Source organism: Peromyscus californicus, unplaced genomic scaffold, assembly GCF_007827085.1.
Source record: "Peromyscus californicus insignis strain IS unplaced genomic scaffold, ASM782708v3 Scaffold_23__1_contigs__length_62951481, whole genome shotgun sequence".
NCBI lineage: Eukaryota > Metazoa > Chordata > Mammalia > Rodentia > Cricetidae > Peromyscus > Peromyscus californicus.
Genome location: NW_026294534.1, coordinates 62,159,251 through 62,181,655, shown reverse-complemented (window position 1 = coordinate 62,181,655; position 22,405 = coordinate 62,159,251). Strand labels below are relative to the sequence as shown.

Here is a 22,405-nt window from a genome sequence, read left to right as displayed (position 1 = left end):
GACTTTAGCAAGTGGCAATCATATTAGTACCTTCTAATTGGCTAGGGCTAGTCAGGGGCTGGTTAAGGCTACAGCTTTTTCCTTTGGGGCCAGGCCTGGACAAGTCCCAGGCTTTGTCCTTGAGCTGCTGTGGAGGATGGCTCAGGCCTGGTACTATATGTACCAGGCCTCCTTGTCCTTGCTATCAGGGATGTTGAAGATTGATTGTCCTTTGTTCATGGCTCTTCCTCAGAAACTGCCTGTTTGGTTCCAAGAAGCAGGGACTGAGGCCTAGTTCTTAACTGAGTTATAGGGCAGGCTGTCAGGGTATTTGCCTTCTCAACTCCAACTGAAAAATGGACAAGGCTGGGACAAGGGCTCTAAGCCCTCTTTTGGCCTCCATGGGCTCTGCACAGACACGATGCACAGGCATACAGACAGACAAAATGCCCACATACATTTAAAAAACACAATTTAAAAAGTGAAGTTAAAGCCAGGCGGTGGTGGCGCACACCTTTAATCTCAGCACTTGGGAGGCAGAGCCAGGTGGATCTCTGTGAGTTCGAGGCCAGCCTGGTCTATAGAGTGAGATAGATCCAAGACAGGTACCAAAACTACACAGAGAAACCATCTCAAAAAACAAAACAACAACAACAACAACAAAACAAAAAAAGAGTGAAGTTAAGCCAGGCTTGGTGACACACGCATTTAATCTTAGCATTTGAGAGGTAGAAGCAGTTGGGACTCTGTGAGTTCAAGGCCCAGCCTGGTCTACAAAGTGAATTCCAGAACAGCCAGGGATATGCAAAGAAACGCTGTCTCAAAAATACCAAGAAAAAGAAAGAAAAAAAGAAAGAAATCCAAAAAAGATGATGAAGTTAGCCATGGAGTGACTGTGTGACCTGCAGCTGTACTGCAGTGTATGTCACAGTCTTGTGCACAGTGTTTACAGCCTCGTTGCTCCTCGTTGAAAACAAACCAACTCTATCAAGATGAGTGATGGCTGGGCAGTTCAAGTGGTAGAACACTTAACCGAGCACCTCGTAAACTAGTGCACATCTGTCACTCAGAACCCAAGTTAGGGAGAAGGATTGGGAATACAAGGTTATCTTTGGTTGCATAGGGAGTTGAAAGCCAGCCTATACTTGAGACTGTGCCTTGGGGAAAAAGGCTAAAAGGGCTGTAGAAATGACTCAGTCATTAAGAGTGCTTAGCAGGTGGCACAGACCTGAAATTCCAGAATCTAGGAGGTAGAGGAGGCGATCAGAAATTCAAGGTCATTCTCAACGACGTAAAGAGTTTGGAGCCAGCCTGAACTACATGAGAGTCTCAGAAAGGTGGGTGAGGCTAGAGAGGTGGCTCAGTGGTTAAGAGCACTCAGTGAGCAACCATGAGCAAGGACCTGAGTTCAGATCTCAGCACCATTGTAACAAGCCAAGTGTGGCCTCAAATGTATTGGTGATTCTAACTCTGGGGGGGCTGAAAAAAGGGGGTCACTAGGGGCTTGACGACAACTACCCTCAGTAGGTGAGGATTTCTCTCATACACACACACACACTCACATACACAAGAGTTAGAGAAGCAGTTTCTCAAAATGGGTGTGGGAATGTGTGACTGGTGAGCAAACTGTCCTCTGCCCATAGGATAAAGTACTAGTCATCCAGGACAAGGAGTAAAGTACTTATCCATGCCATATCCCAGAAGGCCATGTGGTGTATGATTCCACCTGTGCAAAAAGTTCAAAAGAAGCATGTAGAGACAGACAGATTGATGGTTTCTGATGCAGGGAGAGCATGGACCAGCAGCCAGTGAGCACAAGCTGTCTCGGGAGTGCCTGTGATGTGGAGTTAATGGCCATCATTGCACAATGAATGCACAACAAACCGTGGACGTGGACACTTCAGAAGAGCCAGTTAGGGGTTGGGGAGATGCTCAGTGGTGAGAATGCCTGTGGTGCAGACATGAGGACCTGACAGAAGCCCCGTGTGAGCATAGAAAGATGTGCAGCGCATGGCAGGTGCTGACCACCCTCTGAGACATTGCGGAAGTGTGGTTCCTGTTCGTGCCTGGGCCCTGAGCAGACCACTAGGCAGAGGCGGGTGAGTGTAGCTTACAGATCTTCTGATCTTGAATTTGGTGTTCTATTTTCCTTTTTAAATAAATTTTCAGATCTGTTTTATAATTTTATGTGTATGAATGTCTTGCACCACATGAATGTCTGGTGCCTGAGGAGGTGGTGAACCTCCATGTGTGTGTTGAGAATTGGACCCAAGTCTTTTGCAAGAATAAGTGCTCTTAACCACTGAGCAACCAACTCCCCAGCTCTGATGTTGGTATCTTTATTTTTTAAGAGATTTATTTTTATGTGGTATATTGCCTGCATGTCTGCATGAGGATGCCAGGTCCCCTGGGAATGGAGTTATAGACAGTTGTGAGCTGCCATGTCCATGCTGGGAATTGAACCCAGGTCCTCTGAAAGAGCAGCCAGTGCTTTTAATTACTGAACCAACTCTCCAGCTCTGAAGTTAGTCTTCTTAATGAGCTGTTGGCAATATGCAAGTTTCCATGTATAAAGGAAAATGTTTTGAATATTTGTAAAGCGTCCCTCAGTATCCAACCAGAACGGGTTCCAGGACTGACTGCCCCAATGTAGCAGAGGTAAAAGGCACAGGTACTAGGTTCCTTATGAGCTCTGGAACATCTGTGTGGAGCCTGCACATCCTGGAGGGTGCTGTATGAGTCACGACACCTGAAGCTGGGCAGGTATTTTGTAAGTAGTTTTTGTTAATTTTAAAATTCCCTCTACTTATTTACTTGTGTGTAGAGGTCAAAGAAGAGCTTCCAGGAGTCAGTTCTCTCCTCCCACCTGTAGTCCTGGGGATGGAACTCAGGTCATTAAGCTTGATGGCAAGTGCCTTTACCCACTGACCCATCTCCCCTGCTCTGTAAATAGTTACTATCCCATTTACTTTTTATTGTATATACTATTTATTATAATATATGTTATTTAAGAATGCTGATGCAGGGCTGGAAAGATTGTTCAGTGAGTAAGAACAGTGGCCACTCTTCTAGAGGACTCAGATTCGATTCCCAGCACCCACATGGTATCTCACAACCATCTCTAATCCAGTTTCAGGGGATCCAATACCCTCTGGTCTCCATAGGCACTAGGCATACACATAGTACACAGGCATACATGCAGGCGAAACACCACACACATAAATTAAAAAGAAAAAATAATGATGAGAAGGAAAAAGCCTGTGTAGCCTTTTAGAAAACCAAATTACGTTTTTATTGTTTTCCATCCAAGATTGAAATTGGTTTGGTTAATTTGTTAGTTTGTTTGCTGGGGATAGGACCCAAGGCCTGGAGTGTGCTGGACAGACACTCCCACTGAGCCACACCTCTGCCTCCTTGGTTGGTGTGACGCATGGAGGCCAAGCCCTCAGATCTGGTGGCCCAGGTGTATTAGTTAGTTTTCTCAAGGCTCCAAAGAAATGCCTGCTGTAAGCAACCTAAGGGAAAGATGATGTACTTGGCGCAGAAGTGTCTACTACCATGACAGAGAGGACATGACAGGGCACGGTGGTCCTGGAAACGGGGCTGGAAGCAAAGTATCAGGTTGGCACTTCGCACCAGGGACCTCCCTTCCCAGGACTTCCTCCTCCAGCAATTCACACCTCTGTCGATGTCCTGTGTGGTTCCCACCAGAGGCTGCGTGATCATGTCACCTCTGGAAATGCCATCACGGGCACACTGAGCCTGCTTCTCTAATCCCCTGGGTATTTTCTTTTTTTCTCTTGTTTTTGTTCTTTGTTTCCTTTCTGTGGTCTTTAAGATACACTTTTAAAGGACATTTACTTTGTGTGGATGGGTGAGTGCTCCTGTGGAGGCGAACTTAGGATAGCCACTTCTGCCGTCATGTGGGTCCTCTTACCCAGTGAGCCTTCTCAGCGTCCCCTTGTGTGTGTGTGTGTGTGTGTGTGTGTGTGTGTGTGTGTGTGTGTGTGTGTGTGCATTCTATTATTCTCTCTGTGTGTAAGCACAAGAGTGGACATGCCAGTTGCCAGTGTAGATGACAGAGGACAACTTGCAGAAATCAGTTCTCTCCTTTCAGCATGATTTCTAGGGGTTGCCCTCAGGTTGTACAACAATGGCCTTTACCCGCCGCCGAGACATTGCTGCTGTCCTGTTTTCTGTGGAGTCTTTACTTTGGGCAGAACCTCATGGATCCCAGGCTATCTCAAACTCAAACCTCATTTTATATATATATAGAGAGAGCTGGGACTGGCTTTGAACTCCTTGGTCCTGGGATGACAGGTGTGCACCATGGCATTTCTTCCCAGTTTTGTTGGAACAAAGTCTCACTATGCAGCCCTGGCTCGCTTGAACTCATCTGTCAACTGTGCTGGCCTCAAACTCACAGAAAACCACTCCTAACATTTCTGTTGTTGTTGTAGACCTGGCTAGCTTGGAACTCTCTATGCAGGCTAGGCAGGCTGTGAACTAGGAGATCCACCAGGCTTTGCCTCCAGAATGCTGGGATTGCCAGCTGTGGCGGCACGCCTTTAATCCCAGCACTCGGGAGGCAGAGGCAGGCGGATCTCTGTGAGTTCGAGGCCAGCTTCCAGGAAAGGCGCAAAACTACACAGAGAAATCCTGTCTCGAAAAACAAAAAACAAACAAACAAAACCAGAATGCTGGGATTAAAGGCTCATACAATCATGCCCAGCTCTGAACATTTTTTGATGTAGTCAAATTGATAGTCAAAGTTCACCATCACCGATTGCACACTCCTGTTTTGATCATGAATCAAAGTGATGTGGCCTACTTCGCCCTGTCTTTCCAGGGTGTGACCAGTGTCATCACATTGGCTGGCTGGGCCTGGTGTCTTGGGAAGGAGCCCCTGTTCCCCTGAGCTAACTTTCTCACCACGCCTCTGCTGCCTCTTTCAGAAACCACGCCCTGAACTGCCATCGGATGAAGTCTGCTCTCTTCAGCGTGCTCTGTGAGATCAAGGGAAACACAGGTAGGCAATTCGAAGACTGCCCAGCTCCCACCTCATGCGCTGCACCTGTCGGCCCCTCACAACACACTGTTCTGCCATTTTCAAAATTCAAACAGCAGAATTTTATTCTAATCCAAGTGTCCAAGGTTATCCCCGTGGAAGTCTTCTGCCTCTGCAAATACTTGTGTTTAAGAAGGAGGTGGGGGCCTGGAGAGATGGCTCAATGGTTAAGAGCACTGACTGCTTTCCCAGAGGACCAGGGTTCAATTCCCAGCACCCACATGACAGCTCACAACTGTCTGTAACTCTTAATTCCAGGGGATCCGACACCCACACATAGACATACATGCAGACAAAAACATTAACACACCTAAAAATAAAAACTTTTAAAAAAAACATTAAAAAAGAAGGGGGTGGTACATGGGGCCATGGTATTGTCCAGACCCAGGCTGCTGCATAGGTCCATGTCTGGGTCTGTGGCCCAGCAGCAGCCAGGGACTGAGCTGATGTCTGTTTCTCCTGTTGCCACCAAAGGCTGTGCAGATGCCAGGATCTAGACAGCCTCCCGAGACCATGTTGGTGTCTAAGACCTTGCTGCCACTGGGCCATCCTGATCTGGATGGCCTTTGCTGCCACGAGGGTCATGTCTAGGTCCACGGTCCTGCTGTTGAGGGTCTGTGATGATGTCCATGGCCCGGTTGCCACAGGGGGCCATAGGAACCATGCATGTTGAAATCCAAGGGCCATGCTGAGCCAGCCCCACCCTTTATTAGCCTTGGAAGAGCTGGTCCTGCCCCTCACTGGTCACTGCAGCAGGAGAACTGCCCCTCCACCCCGAACTCTGGAGAGATGGCCCCACCCCTCACTATGGACGTGGGAGAGCTGGCCATGATGGCATGGGCCTAGGAGAGCTGGCTGTGCCTCTCACCTGAGAGGGACGGTCCCAATGGCCAAGATGGACCAGCTCAGCTACCACCTAGACCTACATCCTGGGCCTTGGGTTGGGCCACTCTCTCATCTATGACCTGCTGTAGTTCGTGAAGGAACTGGTCCCTCGGAACCATAACTGCAGGATATCCGAGAGGAGTTTCAGTGAGGGTCCAGTGATGATGGTGTGCCAGAGGCCTTGAACCAGATGAACGCCTCTCTGCAATGAACATTTTGTGGGTGGGGCTGATTGGACAAAAGGGTAGACTGCGTGATACACCGCAGCTCCCAATGCCGCCAGGATGAATGAAGAGGTGTTGGAAAGACGGAGAATCAGGGTGATTTTTTGTTTGTTTTGTTTTGTGGATAGTTGATTTGGTGGGAGCTTCTTTTTTTTTTTTTTTCCGTTTTTCGAGACAGGGTTTCTCTGTGTAGCTTTGCGCCTTCCCTGGGACTCGCTTGGTAGCCCAGGCTGGCCTCGAACTCACAGAGATCCACCTGGCTCTGCCTCCCGAGTGCTGGGATTAAAGGCGTGCGCCACCACCGCCCGGCCTGGTGGGAGCTTCTTTAGGGGAGGATGCTGCAGGGGAGAAGGGAGGATGGAGGGACTGGAAGGTGAGCGGGATTGGGGTGCATGATGTGAAATTCCCAAAGAATCAATAAAGAGTTATGTTATTAAAAAAAAAAAAAAGAGGGGTGGCATGGGCTAGCCCAAAGCTCAGTAGATAAAGGCACTTGCCGCTCCCTGTGACTGACCTGAGTTCTGTCCCCAGGACCCACGTGGTAGAAGAAGAGAATTGACTCTGATCTCCATATGTGTTGTGGCACATGCCCCCATCTTACAAATAAAGGAGTATAGTTAAAAAATTAAATTTAAAAATTAGCAATAATAGGAAGGGAGGAATCTCAGCACCTGAGAGGAGAGAGGGAGAGCAGAGGTTACAGCTCAAGGTCTAGGCCAGTCTGGAAACCATGAGATCCTGTCTCAAAAGAGAAATGAGCAAAGGAAGAGAGGAGTGGTTAAGTCACTCGCCCTGCAAGCGTGAGGACTGGAGTGGAGATGCCCAGACCTTTGTAAATGGAGAAGATAGGGTCCAGGGTCAAGCTGCCTGTCCAGACTAGTCAGATCAGTGAGTTCTGGGTAAGGAAGAGGGCCTGGAGAGATGGCCCAGTATGTAAGGGGATGGGTTGCAGAGATGGCTCAGTGGTTACAGAGGACCTGGGTTCAATTCCCAGTCCCCATGTGGTGGTTCACAGCCATCTGTAACTCCAGGTCCAGGGATATGAAGCTGCCGCCTTCTCACCTTGCAAGCAGGCAGACTCCTGTGCCCAGACACGCACGCGTGCAGGTAAAACGCCAATACACGTGTAAATCAAGGACAGCATTGATGCCATCCGTGGACTACACACACACACACACACACACACACACACACACACACACACGAAGGTGTGTCTGCACACATTGTACACCCACAGCCACTACACACAGACACACACACACAGACACACACAGACACACACAGACACAGACACACACAGACACAGACACACACACACACACACACACACACACACACACACACACACACGCAAAGAAAAAGCCAAGCTTGGCAGCACAGTCCTATCGTCAATTCAGGAAGCTGAGGCAGGAGATTTCAAACTCAAGGTGAACCTGGCCTTCCTTACAAGACCTTGTAAGGAAAGACCTTGTAAAGCTAGGCATAGTGACTCACACCTTTAATTCCAGCACTCAGGAGAGGCAGGCATAGCTCTTGAGTTCAAGGCCAGCCTGGTATACATAGTGAGTTTCTGGACTTCCAAAGCTACAGAGTGAGACCCTGTCTCAAAAACCAGAACCTCAAACTTTTTAAAAATAATTTATTTTTATTTTATGTGCATTGGTGTTTTGTCTTCATGTATGTCTGTGTGAGGGTATCAGATCTTAGAGTTACAGACAGTTGTGAGCTGCCATGTGGGTGCTGGGAATTAAACCAGGATTCTCTGGAAAAGCAGTCAGTGCTCTTAACCACTGGGCCATCTCTCCAGCACAAACCTCAAATCTTGATCCTCCTGCCTCAATCTTGTGAGTGCTGAGATATCTGCTTCCATCAGCCTGATGGCTCCAGGCACTTCCTGCACGGGACTGTGCACTGCTGGGACTTTGTTTCATGGAGGGGAGGCTTCAAGTGTATCTATTGTATCTTATGCCCTAATTTCATACTTATTGAGCAAGAAGCTGAATGGTGTTCTGCTGTGTGCTTTTTCTTTCTTGTTTTATTTGAGACAGAGTCTCTTATCCCAGGCTAGTCTCAAACTATGTAGGCGAGGCTGGCCTTGAACTTCTGATCTTCCTGCCTTTACATTCCCAGTGCTCCACTGACTGAGATACAGCTCCATGCTCCATTGTGTGTGTGTAGCACATTTTGTGTATCTGTTCCTCTGACAGATGCATGTGTGTGTCCTTCTTAGCCTTTGGGAACAGTGCCGTGACCCAGGGGTGCGGAGTCGACTGTCCAGAGTCCCTGCTCTTCTTGGTTTTGTCTTGTTTTCAGCAGTGCTAGAAGGGAGCGGGGCCCTCACGCATGCTGTGCCGGTTTAGTTCATTCTCTTGCTGCTGTGACAGAAACGCCTGCTAAAGCAACGTGAAGAGGAAGGGTTTGCTGTGGCCCCTGGGTTAAGGGACATGGTCTGTCATGGCAGGAAAGCTTGGTGGTGGCGGCGGCAGCAACTCTGGGCTGTAGAGAGGGAACGTGAAGCAGCTGGTTATACTTCCTCATGTCTCCCACCTCCCAAATCAGCACTACCAGCTGGGAATTTTGTGCTCAGACACAACAGACTGGACCAAGCCAAGCAGTGGTGGCGCACGCCTTTAATCCCAGCACTTGGGAGGCAGAGGCAGGTGGATCTCTGTGAGTTCAAGGCCAGCTGGTCTATAGTGTGAGTCTAGATCAGCTAAGTCTACATACTGAGACCCTCTCCCATAAAATAAAAAAAAGAAAAGAGAAGAGAAGAGGGAGACAGGACAGGAGAGATGGCTCAGCTCTTCCAGAGGTCCTGAGTTCAATTCCCAGCAACCACATGGTGGCTCACAATCATCTGTAGTGAGATCTGGTGCCCTCTTCTGGCCTGCAGGCATACGTGCAGATAGAACACTGTATACATAATAAATAAATAAATATTTTTTTAAAAAGAGAGAGAAGGGGGAGACAATTCTGTCTTTTTGAGACAGGGTTTCTCTGTGTAGTTTTGGTGCCTGTCCTGGATCTCGCTCTGTAGCCCAGGCTGGCCTCGAACTCACAGAGATCCATCTGGCTCTGCCTTCCCGAGTGCTGGGATTAAAGGCGTGCGCCACCGCCACCTGGTGACAATTCTGTCTTAATGGCCGTTGATTTTCCACACCATATTAACTCATGGACTGACTCACTCTGGTGCCTTAGCTGCAGTAGGTGCCGGCTGGCATCCCTTGCTCTCAGCACACCCACCGGCCGGTGCCCTGATGTCTTCTCACACACCCTCTAACCCAGAAGGCCACTTCGTCTGCTTTCCAAGGCCAATGTAGCTTCTTTGATTTGCATTTATTTTTTCAGTTTCTTTTACTTTCTTTTTATAAGTTTGTAAATTAAAATTTTAATTTTTTCATTTGTTTGTTTTGTTCTGTTTTGGTTTTTTTGTCGTTGTTTTCAAGACAGGGTTTATCTGTGTAGACCTGGCTGTCCTGGAACTTGCTCTGTAGACCAGGCTGGCCTCAAACTCCATAGATATTCTCCTGCCTCTGCCTCCTGAGTGTTGGGATTGAAGGTGTGCACCACCAAAGTCCAGCAAATTTTTAATTTTTTAAATTAAAATGTTATTACATCATTTTCCCCTCACTCTCCTCCAACTCTTCCTGTGTACCCCCTCCCTCTCCCCTCTCAACTTCATGACCTTTTTTTAATTATTGTTGCACACACACACACACACACACACACACACACACACACACACACACACATGAGGGAGAGAGAGAGAGACAACCTGCTGAGGTCATTTAGCTTTCTCTGTGTAGATGTTTGCAAGACTGACCCCTTGCCGTTGGATAACAATCAGGGAGCTCATCCCTGGGAAAGACTGATTATCTGTCTGTCTGTCTGTCTACCTCTCTCCCTCCCTATCTCTCTCAATAGTCAACTGTGTGTAGTTCTTCATCTAGGGTTGGGACCCTGTGAGGTCTCTCTGCTCGTGTTAGCACATCTATTGGTGCAGTCCTTGTTCAGGTCCTGTTTAAGCAGCCTTATTGTCAAGGTTTCATGGGTGTGGCTTCCCTGTCATTTGTAGGAGACACATTCTACAAGAGACGTCCTGGTCTCCTGGCTCTTGCAGTCTGCCCCTTGTTCTTCGTGTGGGGTTGTGCATCCGCTGGAGCTGGGCACCCCTCAATTGGTGTTCTCCGCATGTGACCAGCTTTTTGTAGTGTTCTCTCTTCATTGAGGGTTAGAGCTGTCCTTACAGGCTGGGTGCTGGCACAACCCCACCTGAAAGAGCTGTCCTCGAAGCAAGGCGAGGACATTTGCTCCAGAGCCATTTGAGAGTAGATTTCTGACTCATTGCTCTGTGACCTCCAGACAGCTCAGTGTCTCAGTCCTGCTTGTCAGGGTCAGCCAAGGATGTCACTCACGTTGATGTGGGTAGTGGGAGCCCTTAGAGCTGGCCCGTGACCTACTGAAGGTTGTCTTCCTACTGCCAGAAGGTTCTCACCTCACATTCTCCCCTCAGCCCAGCTGTACCACCTGGTCCAGAGAACCCCTGGAGATAGTTAAGGGCCCTGGACACGCCATTGCTCTTGGGGCATTACTGCTTCCGGCGACTCTCAGAACATAGATCTCAGGAGTATTTGTGGGCGTCCCGCAGCCCTGCTCAGCCTCCACTGTCAGTGCAGATGTTACATAAGCTTTCCTGTCTGCTGTGTGCATGGGCACACGTGTACTTACATGTGGAAGCCAAAGGTTGGTGTCACATGTCTTCTTCTGTACTCTGTTTTATAGTTTGAGGTAGTCTCTCACTGACTGAGCAAGACTGGCTGGCCAGCAGGCCCTTCCTGTCTGTCTCTCCAGTGTTGGGATTGCGAGGACGGTACCTGGCTTTTTGACATGGTTTTTGGGAATCAAACTCATGTCCTCATTGTTTTCAAGGCATGCCATCTCCTCAGCCCCGCCCATCTGTTTCTTATTTAAATTCTGAGGAGCAGATACCTGGAGTCCCAGAAAATGAGAGCATGGAAGGTGGGCTTTCTTAGGGACCCCGACACGCAAGCTTCTTATTGATCTGCTTCTAGCAGCTCTCCCTGCACTGCTAGTGCAGATGAGCCGAGAGGACTTACCTTCCCACCCCCATCATGGCCACGTGGCTGTCCTCTGGTACAGTTGACGGTCACATGCTCTTTAGAGTTCTCACAATGTGTCCTGTTGGTCCACTTCACCTTGTACCTAATGACCAGCCTGCGTCAGCACTGCCTGCTGAGGCCTGCTGCCCCCACCCATGCCTTTCTGCTCCCTTTGTTTGTGAGCTGCCCACTGCCCACAAGTTGTTCCTGTCACCACAGGTCCTCGGATATGTAGCCTCTGGGGATTGCTGCTTATTTGTGTGGTTGATTGACAGGGTTTCTCTGTGTAGCCCCGACTGTCCTGAAACTCCATCTGTAGACCACGATGGCCTCGAACTCAGAGATCCATTGGCCTCTCCCTTCCGAGTGCTGAGATCAGAGATATGCACAATGCCAGGCAGTGGTGATGCACACCTTTAATCCTAGCACTCGGGAGGCAGAGGCAGGTGGGTCTCTGAGTTCAAGGCTAGCCTGATCTACAGAGTTAGTTCCAGGACAGCCAGGGCAACACAGAGAAAACCATGCCTCAAAAAAACAAAAACAAAAAAAACAACAACAAAGAAGAGTTCAAGGTCATCTACACAGCAAATTCAAGGAGACCAACCTAGACTCCGAGAGACATTTGTGTCATATGTGTTCATGCCTGATTCTTGCATTTGGGAGGATGAGGCAGGAGAACATAGAGTTCAAGACTGGCCAGGTGTGCCTTTAATCCTAGCACTCAGGAGGCAGAGGCAGGTGGATCTCTGTGAGTTTGAGGCCAGCCTGGTCTACAGAGTGAGTTCCAGGACAGCCAGGGCTACATAATAGAAAGACCCTGTCTCAAAGAAAGAGAGAGAGAGTTAGTTCTCTGGGTTACAAACCAAAGCCCTATCTCAAAAAGCCAAAATAGCTAAGTGTGGAGGCGTGTGATTAATCCCAAAACAGAAGAGGCAGGCAGATTGGGAGTTCAGGGTCAACCGAGTCTACATAGTGAACCTGAGCTAAATGAGACCCTGTCTCTCAACCGCCTGCATGCGTCCCCAAGGCCCAGAAACAAGAAGTTGTTTTCCTGACTGCAGTCTCAGCAAGCTGTCGTTTCTGAAGCTCCTTTTGCTCCGCGAGCTGAAGGAGAAACCAGTGGTGCCGGCTTGGGCTTGTCGGCAGGGCAATCCTGGGCTTCGGGTGTCTCAGTCTGTTCCGTTCAGAAAGGTTGATCCCTGTTTCCATGGGGACAGATCAGAGTGCCTGAACACTGAAACCCTTGTCTTCACCCTGCCCTCTATCCTGGACTTCTGGCTCCCGTGGAGGGAGCCCTGGGGGGTGGCAGGCTTGAAGGCAGGGCCACACATTCTAGCTGGGTGTGCCTTCCACCCACAGGCTCAGACAGCTGAACTGGGGCACAGTTTTGGTTATGATGGGATAGGGTGGAGTGACAGGTTCTTACTCAAGCCAAGCACGTTGTTGAAGCCTCCTGTGAGCTGATGACCCCAGAGTAGCCATTATGCCACAGCAAGGGAAAGAGCATGCTGAGGCACCGTGGGCCTACCTATAGGACTTGAGTGTGAGGACAGCGGTAGAGCAAGGGAGACTCAGTTCTCCTCCACCAGAAAAGGCCAAGGCTCAACTCAGAGAATCTTCTCCATAATCCTGACCTGACTCCCACAGCCTACTGGCCAGGAGCTGTCCTTGAGCCCAGGAGGAGGACATAGGTCTCTAAGCTGAGAAACGGGCATTTGCCTACTGTATGTCTGTGCACCTTGTGCATGCCTGGTGCCCAAAGGGACCAGAAGAGGGCATTGGATCTCCTGGAACAAGTTACAAATGGTTGTGAGCTGTAGTGTGGATGCTGAGAACTGAAGCCGGGTCCTCTGCACGAGCTGAGCTGTCTTCCAGCCCTATTTACGTTTGTTTGTTTGTTTGTTTGTTTGTTTTTTGAGACAGGGTAGACCTGACTGTCCTGGATCTCACTCTGTAGACCAGGCTGGCCTCAAACTCACAGAGACCCACCTGCCTCGTCCTCCCAAGTGCTGGAATTAAAGATGTGCACTACCACCGCCCGGCTTATTTTTTATTTTATGTGTTTTGGTATTTGCCTGGATGTATGTCTGCACCATGTGTGTGCAGTGTAGGAATTAGAGGCATGAGCCAGCTCACTAGCACCTGGATCAAGCATTTCCTTTTCTGCTTTGTAGGAGTGCTACCCTCCATACACACACACACACACACACACACACGGACACACACACAGACACACACGCACACACACGCACACATACTCATGCACATGGATATATGCATGGATACATGGACACAGATGCATGCATGTACACACACATACAGGGACACATGCATGCATGGACACATGCGTGTGCACACACACAGGGACATGGACACGTGGGCACATTAGAGAACCCATCAGTGCAGTACTATGCCTGATCCCAGTGAGAGGCTATTTAATACTTTTTTCACGTTTATTTACTTTGGAGGAGGGCTGGGAGAGCTACCATGTAGATCAGAGGTCAAGTTGCAGGATTTGATATTCCTTCTACGATGTGGGTCCTGGGATTGATTTCAGGCTTGGCAGCTCCTCTACCCACTGAGCCATCTCACCAGCCCTGCATTTGCCTTTCTATCCACACCAACACCAGCGTGACCCCTTCCCCAGCACTTGAGGACACCCACCCAGGCCTGGCTGTGTTCTCCTGTGGCTGTCAGGGTCTGTCCACATGTGCTGTGCTGTCCTCTCCACAGCCAAGACGGTGCTCCTGAAGATGGCATTTGGGTCAGTGTCTGGGTGGGTTCCTAGGTGTCTCTGATCCAATGTTGTAATAAAGGGGGTGCAGAGACGGTTTGGAGGTTCCGAGTGTTTCTTGCTCTTGCAGAGGACTGAGTTTTGTTCCCAGCACCTACACTGGACAGCTTACAGCTGCCTGTGTGATGCCAGCCTAGGGGGTCTGACACTCTCAACCTGGGCTCTTAGGACATCTGTACTCACACATGCACATACCCACACATAGACACACATGTAGACATAACTTAAACTTTTAAAATGATGCCCAGCCATGGTGCCAGTGCCACTTGGTCCTGGCTTGTGTTCTCTGCAGAGAACACATCCCAGTCTGCCTGTCTCTCTCATGTAGCCGTGAGTATCCGGCATCAGGAAGAGGATCCTCCCGACGCTCAGCTCCTGAGGCTGGATAACATGCTGCTGGCTGAGGGTGTGTCCAGGCCAGAGAAGAGAGGACGAGGAGCAGCGGCAGGCGCCACAGCAACACCAGGTGGCTGTCCAAATGACAATAGCATTGAGCACTCAGACTACAGGGCCAAGCTGTCCCAGATCCGACAGATTTACCACTCTGAGCTAGAGAAGTATGAACAGGTGATCTTTCTGCACGCCAGAGTTTCTCGTGTGAATGCACATTGGCCACAGTCAGATGTGGACGCTAGCCCCCTCCTCTGTGGCAGAGCAGGGACGCCTGCTGCAGTCCATCGCTGCAGAGGTGGCTGGCGTCACTGAAAGCCCTTCCCTCCTCAGACGCTGACCTGTGGGTGAGCTGTGGGGGTGGCAGATGTGGTCAGGTGTGGAGCCCACTGCCTTGCACCTGGCTGCTTAGTCACAGACTGGCCCATCTTTTCCCACCCCAGGCCTGTCGTGAGTTCACCACGCATGTCACCAACCTTCTCCGGGAACAGAGTAGGGTGAGGCCTGTGTCCTCCAAGGAGATGGAGCACATGGTTGGCATCATCCACAGCAAGTTCAGTGCCATCCAGAGGCAGCTGAAACAGAGCACCTGTGAGGCTGTCATGACCCTGCGCTCACGGCTCCTGGACGCCAGGTCAGGGCTGCATGCCACCGGGTTCCCCAGGGGTTTACTCTTAGGAACAGAAGCCGAGTTGGTGCTACCTCTGGGGTCTGTCCTGTACTGTGTTGCTGAAGACTGAACTGGGAACTCTGCACTAAGCACATATTCTCCCTACCACTGAGCCCCACCCCAGCCCTGTCTTGGATTTAAGTCCATACAAAGGTTCTGGCTTGGCCTCACACAGCTTCTCCAGGAGAGGATCCAAAGTACTGACTGCTGTTTGTTTTCACTGTGTGTGAATGGCAGGTCTGTGTGTGCCGTGACACACTGTGGCTGTCAGAGGACAGCCTCGGATGTTGGGCAGGGTCTCTGTTGTTTTCACTGTGTGTGCCAGGCTGGATGCCCGCCAGCTGCAGAGAGCTCTCCTGTGTACTGCCCATCTTGCCACAGAGCACTGCAGCCACAGACATGCACTGACATACGTGCCTTTTACATGGGTTCAGAGAGCTCAGACTTGGGTCCCCATTCTTGTTCGTTACCCACTGGGGCGCCTCTCAGGCTCCTAACTGCTGTTTTAAAAATTGCAGAAGATCAGGAATGAGAGACAGTCAAGTGCTTGCCTTGTGAGCAGAAGAACCTGGTTTTGTGTACCCAGCACCCACATAAAAAGCCGGACGTGGGCCAGCAAGATGGTTCAGTGGGTAGGATAACTTGGTGCAAAAGTCGTTCAGGACCTGAATTTGATACCCAGAATGACCGAACCTGCAGGAGGAGAACTCAGCAATAGCTGGGGCCAGGAGGCCTTGCATAAGTGACGACTTACGCCGAGCTGGGTCATTAAGAAGTAGAGCATCCTGTATACTATTGCAGGGGGAACGGCCAGGGTTAGCAGAGAGCTAAATCAGACAGTGTTGGCAAAGAGAACATGAAACGCCTCAGACATAGCAGCTTAAGGACTGGGAACCACAGCCCAGGGGAAGGACTGGGTCCCCAGAAGCTACAGCCTTGACTCCTCTGAGGCACTGGCTCCAGCATCAGACTGGCCTTGCCAAGTCCACTCCTGGACGAGGACACAGAACTGGTGTTCCCTCTGTCCTTTTCACCAGGGCCTCTGAGAAAGCCTTGGGTTGGTCTGGCTGTCCACACCAGAAGCCATGATGGACGGAGAGAACCAACTGCCAGGAAGTTGTCCCCTGACCTCTACCTACACGCATGACATGCGTGCACCTGTGTGTGTGCACACATACATACACAGGCACAGACACACACACACACACACAGACACACACACACTAATATTTTTTTTTTTAAAAAAGCCAGAAGCTACTGCAACCCAGGCACTAGAAATGTGGAGACAGGCGGATGCCCGGAGTCTACTGACCAGCCAGTCTGGCCAGGTCAGTGAGCTCCAGGTTCAGCCAGAGACCTTGCCTCAAAGAAACAAGAGTGATAGAGGACACTAGTCTTCCCACGCATACACATGTGCACATGTACACTCACATAGACCGCCAGGGGATTATGGGTGTGAGAACTGTAACTAGAGTGTCGGATCTCTGTCTGCAGGCGGAAGCGGCGGAATTTCAGCAAGCAGGCCACTGAAGTGCTGAATGAGTATTTCTATTCCCATTTGAGCAACCCTTACCCCAGTGAAGAGACCAAAGAAGAACTGGCCAGGAAGGGTGGCATCACAGTGTCCCAGGTGAGCCGTCCTGCCCTGGAAGAAGTTGAGTCGGTTGAGGAAGACTGCTGCTGCGGCTACTTAATGTGTGGGAGGACTCCTGGGGAGGGCACTTAATGTGTGGGAGGACTCCTGGGGAAGGCACTTAATGTGTGGGGAGGACTCCTGGGGAAGGCACTTAATGTGTGGGGAGGACTCCTGGGGAAGTCACTTAATGTGTGGGGAGGACTCCTGGGGAAGGCACTTAATGTGTGGGAGGACTCCTGGGGAAGGCATTTAATGTGTGGGAGGACTCCTGAGGAAGGCACTTAATGTGTGGGGAGGACTCCTGGTGAAGTCACTTAATGTGTGGGGAGGACTCCTGGGGAAGGCACTTAATGTGTGGGGAGGACTCCTGGGGAAGGTACTTAATGTGTGGGAGGACTCCTGGGGAAGACATTTAATGTGTGGGAGGACTCCTGGGGAAGGCACTTAATGTGTGGGAGGACTCCTGGGGAAGGCATTTAATGTGGAAGGAGGACTCCTGGGGAAGGCATTTAATGTGTGGGGAGGACTCCTGGGAAAGGTACTTAATGTGTGGGGAGGACTCCTGGGGAAGTCACAATGTGTGGGAGGACTCCTGGGGAAGGTACTTAATGTGGAGGAGTACTCCTGGGGAAGTCATTTCATGTGTGGGGAGGACTCCTGGGGAAGTTGCTTAATGTGGAGGGAGGACTCCTGGGGAAGTCACTTAATGTGTGGGAGGACTCCTGGGAAAGTTAATGTGTGGGGAGGACTCCTGGGGAAGGTACTTAATGTGTGGGGAGGACTCCTGGGGAAGGCATTTAATGTGTGGGGAGGACTCCTGGGGAAGGCACTTAATGTGTGGGGAGGACTCCTGGGGAAGGCACTTAATGTGTGGGAGGACTCCTGGGGAAGACATTTAATGTGTGGGAGGACTCCTGGGGAAGGCACTTAATGTGTGGGAGGACTCCTGGGGAAGGCACTTAATGTGTGGGAGGACTCCTGGGGAAGGCACTTAATGTGTGGGAGGACTCCTGGGGAAGGCATTTAATGTGGAGGGAGGACTCCTGGGGAAGGCATTTAATGTGTGGGAGGACTCCTGGGGAAGGTACTTAATGTGTGGGGAGGACTCCTGGGGAAGGCACTTAATGTGTGGGGAGGACTCCTGGGGAAGGCATTTAATGTGTGGGAGGACTCCTGGGGAAGGCATTTAATGTGTGGGGAGGACTCCTGGGGAAGGCACTTAATGTGTGGGAGGACTCCTGGGGAAGTTGCTTAATGTGGAGGGAGGACTCCTGGGGAAGTCACTTAATGTGTGGGAGGACTCCTGGGAAAGTTAATGTGTGGGGAGGACTCCTGGGGAAGGTACTTAATGTGTGGGGAGGACTCCTGGGGAAGGTACTTAATGTGGAGGGAGGACTCCTTGGGAAGTTGCTTAATGTAACTTACTATGTGGCACTGTTCGTGTGTGTCAGCCGGGCACGGCTCAGATCCCAGCATGCACTGTGAATTAGAACATTGGTGGGGACTCTGCTCCCTCTCCTGGAAGAAGGATGTGAGAGCACTAGGGCAAGCTGTGGAGTCTCCGGCGCTGGTGTGAGCTCTAGAAGGCTATGACAGCAGAAGTGAATGCCACACTAGGCCTAACTTGATCATCTGGGACCTCAAAGCCACCCACAATGACACACTTCCTCCAAGGCCACACCTCCAAATAATGTCACTCCCTGTGGGTCAAGCATTCAAACACATGAGTGTATGTAGACCATTCGTATTCAAATCCCCACAGACAGTGTGAGGAACAGGCAGATTCACTCCACCCCTACTCCCTCATACCCCTACCCCTGGCCCCCCTCTTGCTGGTGCCAGGTCCTCCAGAGAGCAGGGTCAACAAGTTTTAAAGGTCTTGCCACATTCCAGGGGCTCTCCTGGGCCCTGAGGCCATCCCCAACAACAGAGTTCTATGCTAGAAGCTCCACTCCACCTTGTCAGATCCATGAGGGGTCAGGACCCACTCAAGTGGCCTGCCATTAGTTGAAGTGAGGTTCTGAATTTAGGGTGCAGGTGAGTAGGCCATGAGGTACATCTCAGGAGAAATCGAGAGGAAGGAGACACTGTCAGGGCGGAGGTACTTCTGCTGGTGCCAGGGGATGTCTTCAAGACAGGGTCACCTCAGGCTGAGGGGGCCCCAAGGGGAGAGGGACAAGGGAGCCAAGCTAGTGTGGGGGTGGGGCTCCAAATGGGACCCAATGAGCCAGGCCTCTAGGCTGGGATCCCTAAAACTGATGCCACAGCCCCACCTGCAGTGAGGTGAGGTCTCCCTGTGGAAAGTTGCTTCCTACCAGTTACCAAGTCCTCGGTTCCCACTCAGCATGTCCGAACTCCCTGGCTTATCCACACTGAAACTGCTCTTGTCTGGAGCTACGACAGTAGGTAGACTGTGTCCCAGCTATGCAGAAAGGTCACCAGAACCAGGAGTCCTGGGCAACACAGCTAGATCCTCATCTCAAAAAGGAAATTCGGTGGCACATCCCTTTAGCCCCAGCATTTGGGAGGCAGAGGCAGGCAGATCTCTGTGAGTTCAAGGCCAGCCTGGTCTACACAGAGAGTTCTGGGACAGCCAGAGCTACACCAAGAGCCCCTTTCTGGAAAAGAAGAGAAGGAGGAATGAAGGAAAGGAGGAGGAAGGGGGGGGAGGAGGAGGAGAGGAAGAAGAAGAAGAAGAAGAAGAAGAAGAAGAAGAAGAAGAAGAAGAAGAAGAAGAAGAAGAAGTGGAGCTGGATAGATGGCTCAGTCTCAAGAGCACTGGCTGCTCTTCTAGACCTGGGTAAGATTTCAGCACCAACGTGCCAGTTCACAGCCATCTTTAACTCTAGTCCCAAGATATTCAATACCTTCTTCCCACATCTAGGGACACCAGACATGCACATGGTATATATTCACACATACACACAGGCAAAGCACCCATGCACACAAAATAAAATGAAATAATCTTAGAAAGAGTAGTGCCTGGTGGAAGTGTGGCCTTAGCACCATCCAGGCCTGTGAGGAAGATGACTGCCTTCCTTGCAGATCAGGGAGCCATGCTGTTCTGGAAACTGCAGTTATTTGGGTCCTTTTTCCTGTTTTGTTGAGTTAGGTTAGGTTTTGGTTTTGAGCCAGATCTCATTCTAGCTCAGCCTGACCTGGAACTATGTTGCCCAAGATGGCTTTGAATTCACAGTAATCCTCCTGCTTCAGCCTCCCCACTGTAGGACACCAGGTGTGAATCATCAAGCTTAGTGTCTTTCATTGTAGTGGTGGTGGTGATTTTTTTATAATTATGTATTATTTATTTGTGTGTGTGTACACACCATGCATTAATCCATGTGCCTGTCACTGTGTGTGTGTGTGTGTGTGTGTGTGTGTGTGTGTGTGTGTGTGGTGCCTGTCACTGTGTGTGTGGTGCCTGTCACTGTGTGTGTGGTGCCTGTCACTGTGTGTGGTGCCTGTCACTGTGTGTGGTGCCTGTCACTCTGTGTGTGGTGCCTGTCACGGTGTGTGGTGCCTGTCACTGTGTGTGTGTGTGTGGTGCCTGTCACTGTGTGTGTGGTGCCTGTCACTGTGTGTGTATGTGTGTGTGTGTGTGTGTGTGTGTGTGTGTGGTGCCTGTCACTGTGTGTGTGTGGTGCCTGTCACTGTGTGTGGTGCCTGTCACTGTGTGTGTGTGTGTGTGTGGTGCTTGTCACTGTGTGTGTGGTGCCTGTCACTGTGTGTGTGGTGCCTGTCATGGTGTGTGGTGCCTGTCACTGTGTGTGTGTGTGTGTGTGTGGTGCCTGTCACTGTGTGTGTGGTGCCTGTCACTGTGTGTTGCCTGTCACTGTGTGTGTGTGGTGCCTGTCACTGTGTGTGGTGCCTGTCACTGTGTGTGGTGCCTGTCACTGTGTGTGTGTGTGGTGCCTGTCACTGTGTGTGGTGCCTGTCACTGTGTGTGGTGCCTGTCACTGTGTGTGGTGCCTGTCACTGTGTGTGTGTGGTGCCTGTCACTGTGTGTGGTGCCTGTCACTGTGTGTGTGTGTAGTGCCTGTCACTGCAGGAGTGTGGAAATCAGGACAACTTTAGCACTTGTTTCTTTCCTCCCACTATGTGGTTCCTAGGACTTAAACTCAGTTCCTAGACTTGATGGCAAGCACCTTTACCTAGTGAGCCTTCTTGCCAGCCCCCAACCTCTTGTTTGTTTTGCTTTGGTTTGGTTTTGGTTTTTCAAGACAGGGTTTCTCTGTGTAACAGCTCTGGCTGTCCTGCAACTCGCTTTGTAGATCAGGCTGGCCTCAAACTCACAGAGATCCGCCTGTCTCTGCCTCCTGAGTGCTGGGATTAAAGGTGTGTGCCACCACCACCACCACCACCACTACTCAGCAAGCCCACACCAAGACAGCATCCATTATCTGTGCATCTATCCACAGGTCTCTAACTGGTTTGGCAACAAAAGAATCCGGTACAAAAAGAACACCGGGAAGTTTCAAGAAGAGGCCACCATGTACACTGGAAAGACATCCACGACCACCATGGCCCGGGGCCCAGGGGGTCAGACCAACTGCCCGTCCACACCCAGCCCCGGTGACAAGGCCATAGCCCGCCCTAACTGTAAGCTTTCTGGAGGGTTAGGTGTGACCCAAACCACCTGATCCCTGTAGACAGCCAGCTTCACCCACACAGGGCTTGGGGAAGAGCAAGTGGCTAGATGCTTTAGGGAGTCACATCCAGAGTCCTTTTTGGTGAGAGATTGGGCAATTGCCACCCAGAAATCCCTGTGACTTTTGGCCCAGCTTCTGCTGTAATTCCTGCTCCCCACTCCACCATGCCAGCCTGACTCGACCCACTTCTCTCAGGTTCCTGTGGCCCCTTCCCCCTGACCAGTGGAGGTGACATGGTTCTCACCCTGCGGACCCTGGCCTTCCTCCAGCCCCCACCTGGGGGAGCATGCCTCCACACCCCGGTGAGTCAGCTGCAGCCACCAGGGGACCCCTCCTGAGCTTGGGGGAAGTAGAGGTACCCTGATGCTGGGTCTCTCAGGAAGGAGACCCCGAGGAAAAATGGGAGCATTTAACCTCTGGGTTCAGACCTATCTATCATCATTGGGGGCTGGAGAGGTGGGAGGGAGGGTCTCACCCTGGAAGGGCAGCATCTGCCAGGCGGGGGTGTGGTAACTGGGATCTAGACAGCCAAGCTGCCTCCAAAGCTCTCTCAGTGTCACCTGAATGCTTTGTAGGCCTTGTGACCTCCCAGTCTGTCCTGGGGGTCTGACTGAAGCCTCCTCTCAAGGACCTGTGAGGGCACGGCATAAATATTGGAGCCTGGCATGGTGGCACTGGCCATGGCCCCTTGAGCCCCATGGGCTTCCCAGAAGCTCCCTTAGAACCAGCCCTGGGGCTCAGGACAGCAGTGGGCCTGACTCACTCTGGCCTGCCTGCCAGCACCGTGAGTCCCAGCCTAACACAGGCTGTGGGCTGCAAGCAGTCTGGGCCTGCTTCTTGCACACCTGGTGCTCCAGGACAGAACCAGCAGGGTGAGGGGGGAACTGGAGCAAGGCGATAGCCTGCCCTGCCCTGGAGCAGCACCCCTGTCAGACCTGGGGCAATGCACGCCCTGCAGACACCCCACCTGACCCTCCTTAGTTTTCAGCT

General features: G+C 50.9%; 1 protein-coding gene across 6 annotated transcripts in view; it reads left to right on the top strand.

The window, feature by feature from the left end:
- Window positions 1-22,405, top strand: part of Pbx4 (PBX homeobox 4) — a 55,377-nt gene that overhangs the window by 29,738 nt on the left and 3,234 nt on the right. For 4 of the 6 annotated variants that reach the window (XM_052752709.1, XM_052752708.1, XM_052752707.1 and 1 more), the window contains exons 2-7: window positions 4,935-5,008; window positions 14,399-14,637; window positions 14,904-15,094; window positions 16,625-16,760; window positions 21,185-21,365; window positions 21,611-21,717. In XM_052752709.1, the coding sequence (XP_052608669.1) occupies window positions 4,960-5,008; window positions 14,399-14,637; window positions 14,904-15,094; window positions 16,625-16,760; window positions 21,185-21,365; window positions 21,611-21,717 (903 nt within the window). In that variant the 5' untranslated portion in view covers window positions 4,935-4,959. Of the gene's footprint in view, window positions 1-1,765; window positions 2,079-4,934; window positions 5,009-14,398; window positions 14,638-14,903; window positions 15,095-16,624; window positions 16,761-21,184; window positions 21,366-21,610; window positions 21,718-22,405 lie in introns of all 6 variants that reach the window. The other 2 variants (XM_052752705.1, XM_052752706.1) reach the window with 1 other exon arrangement.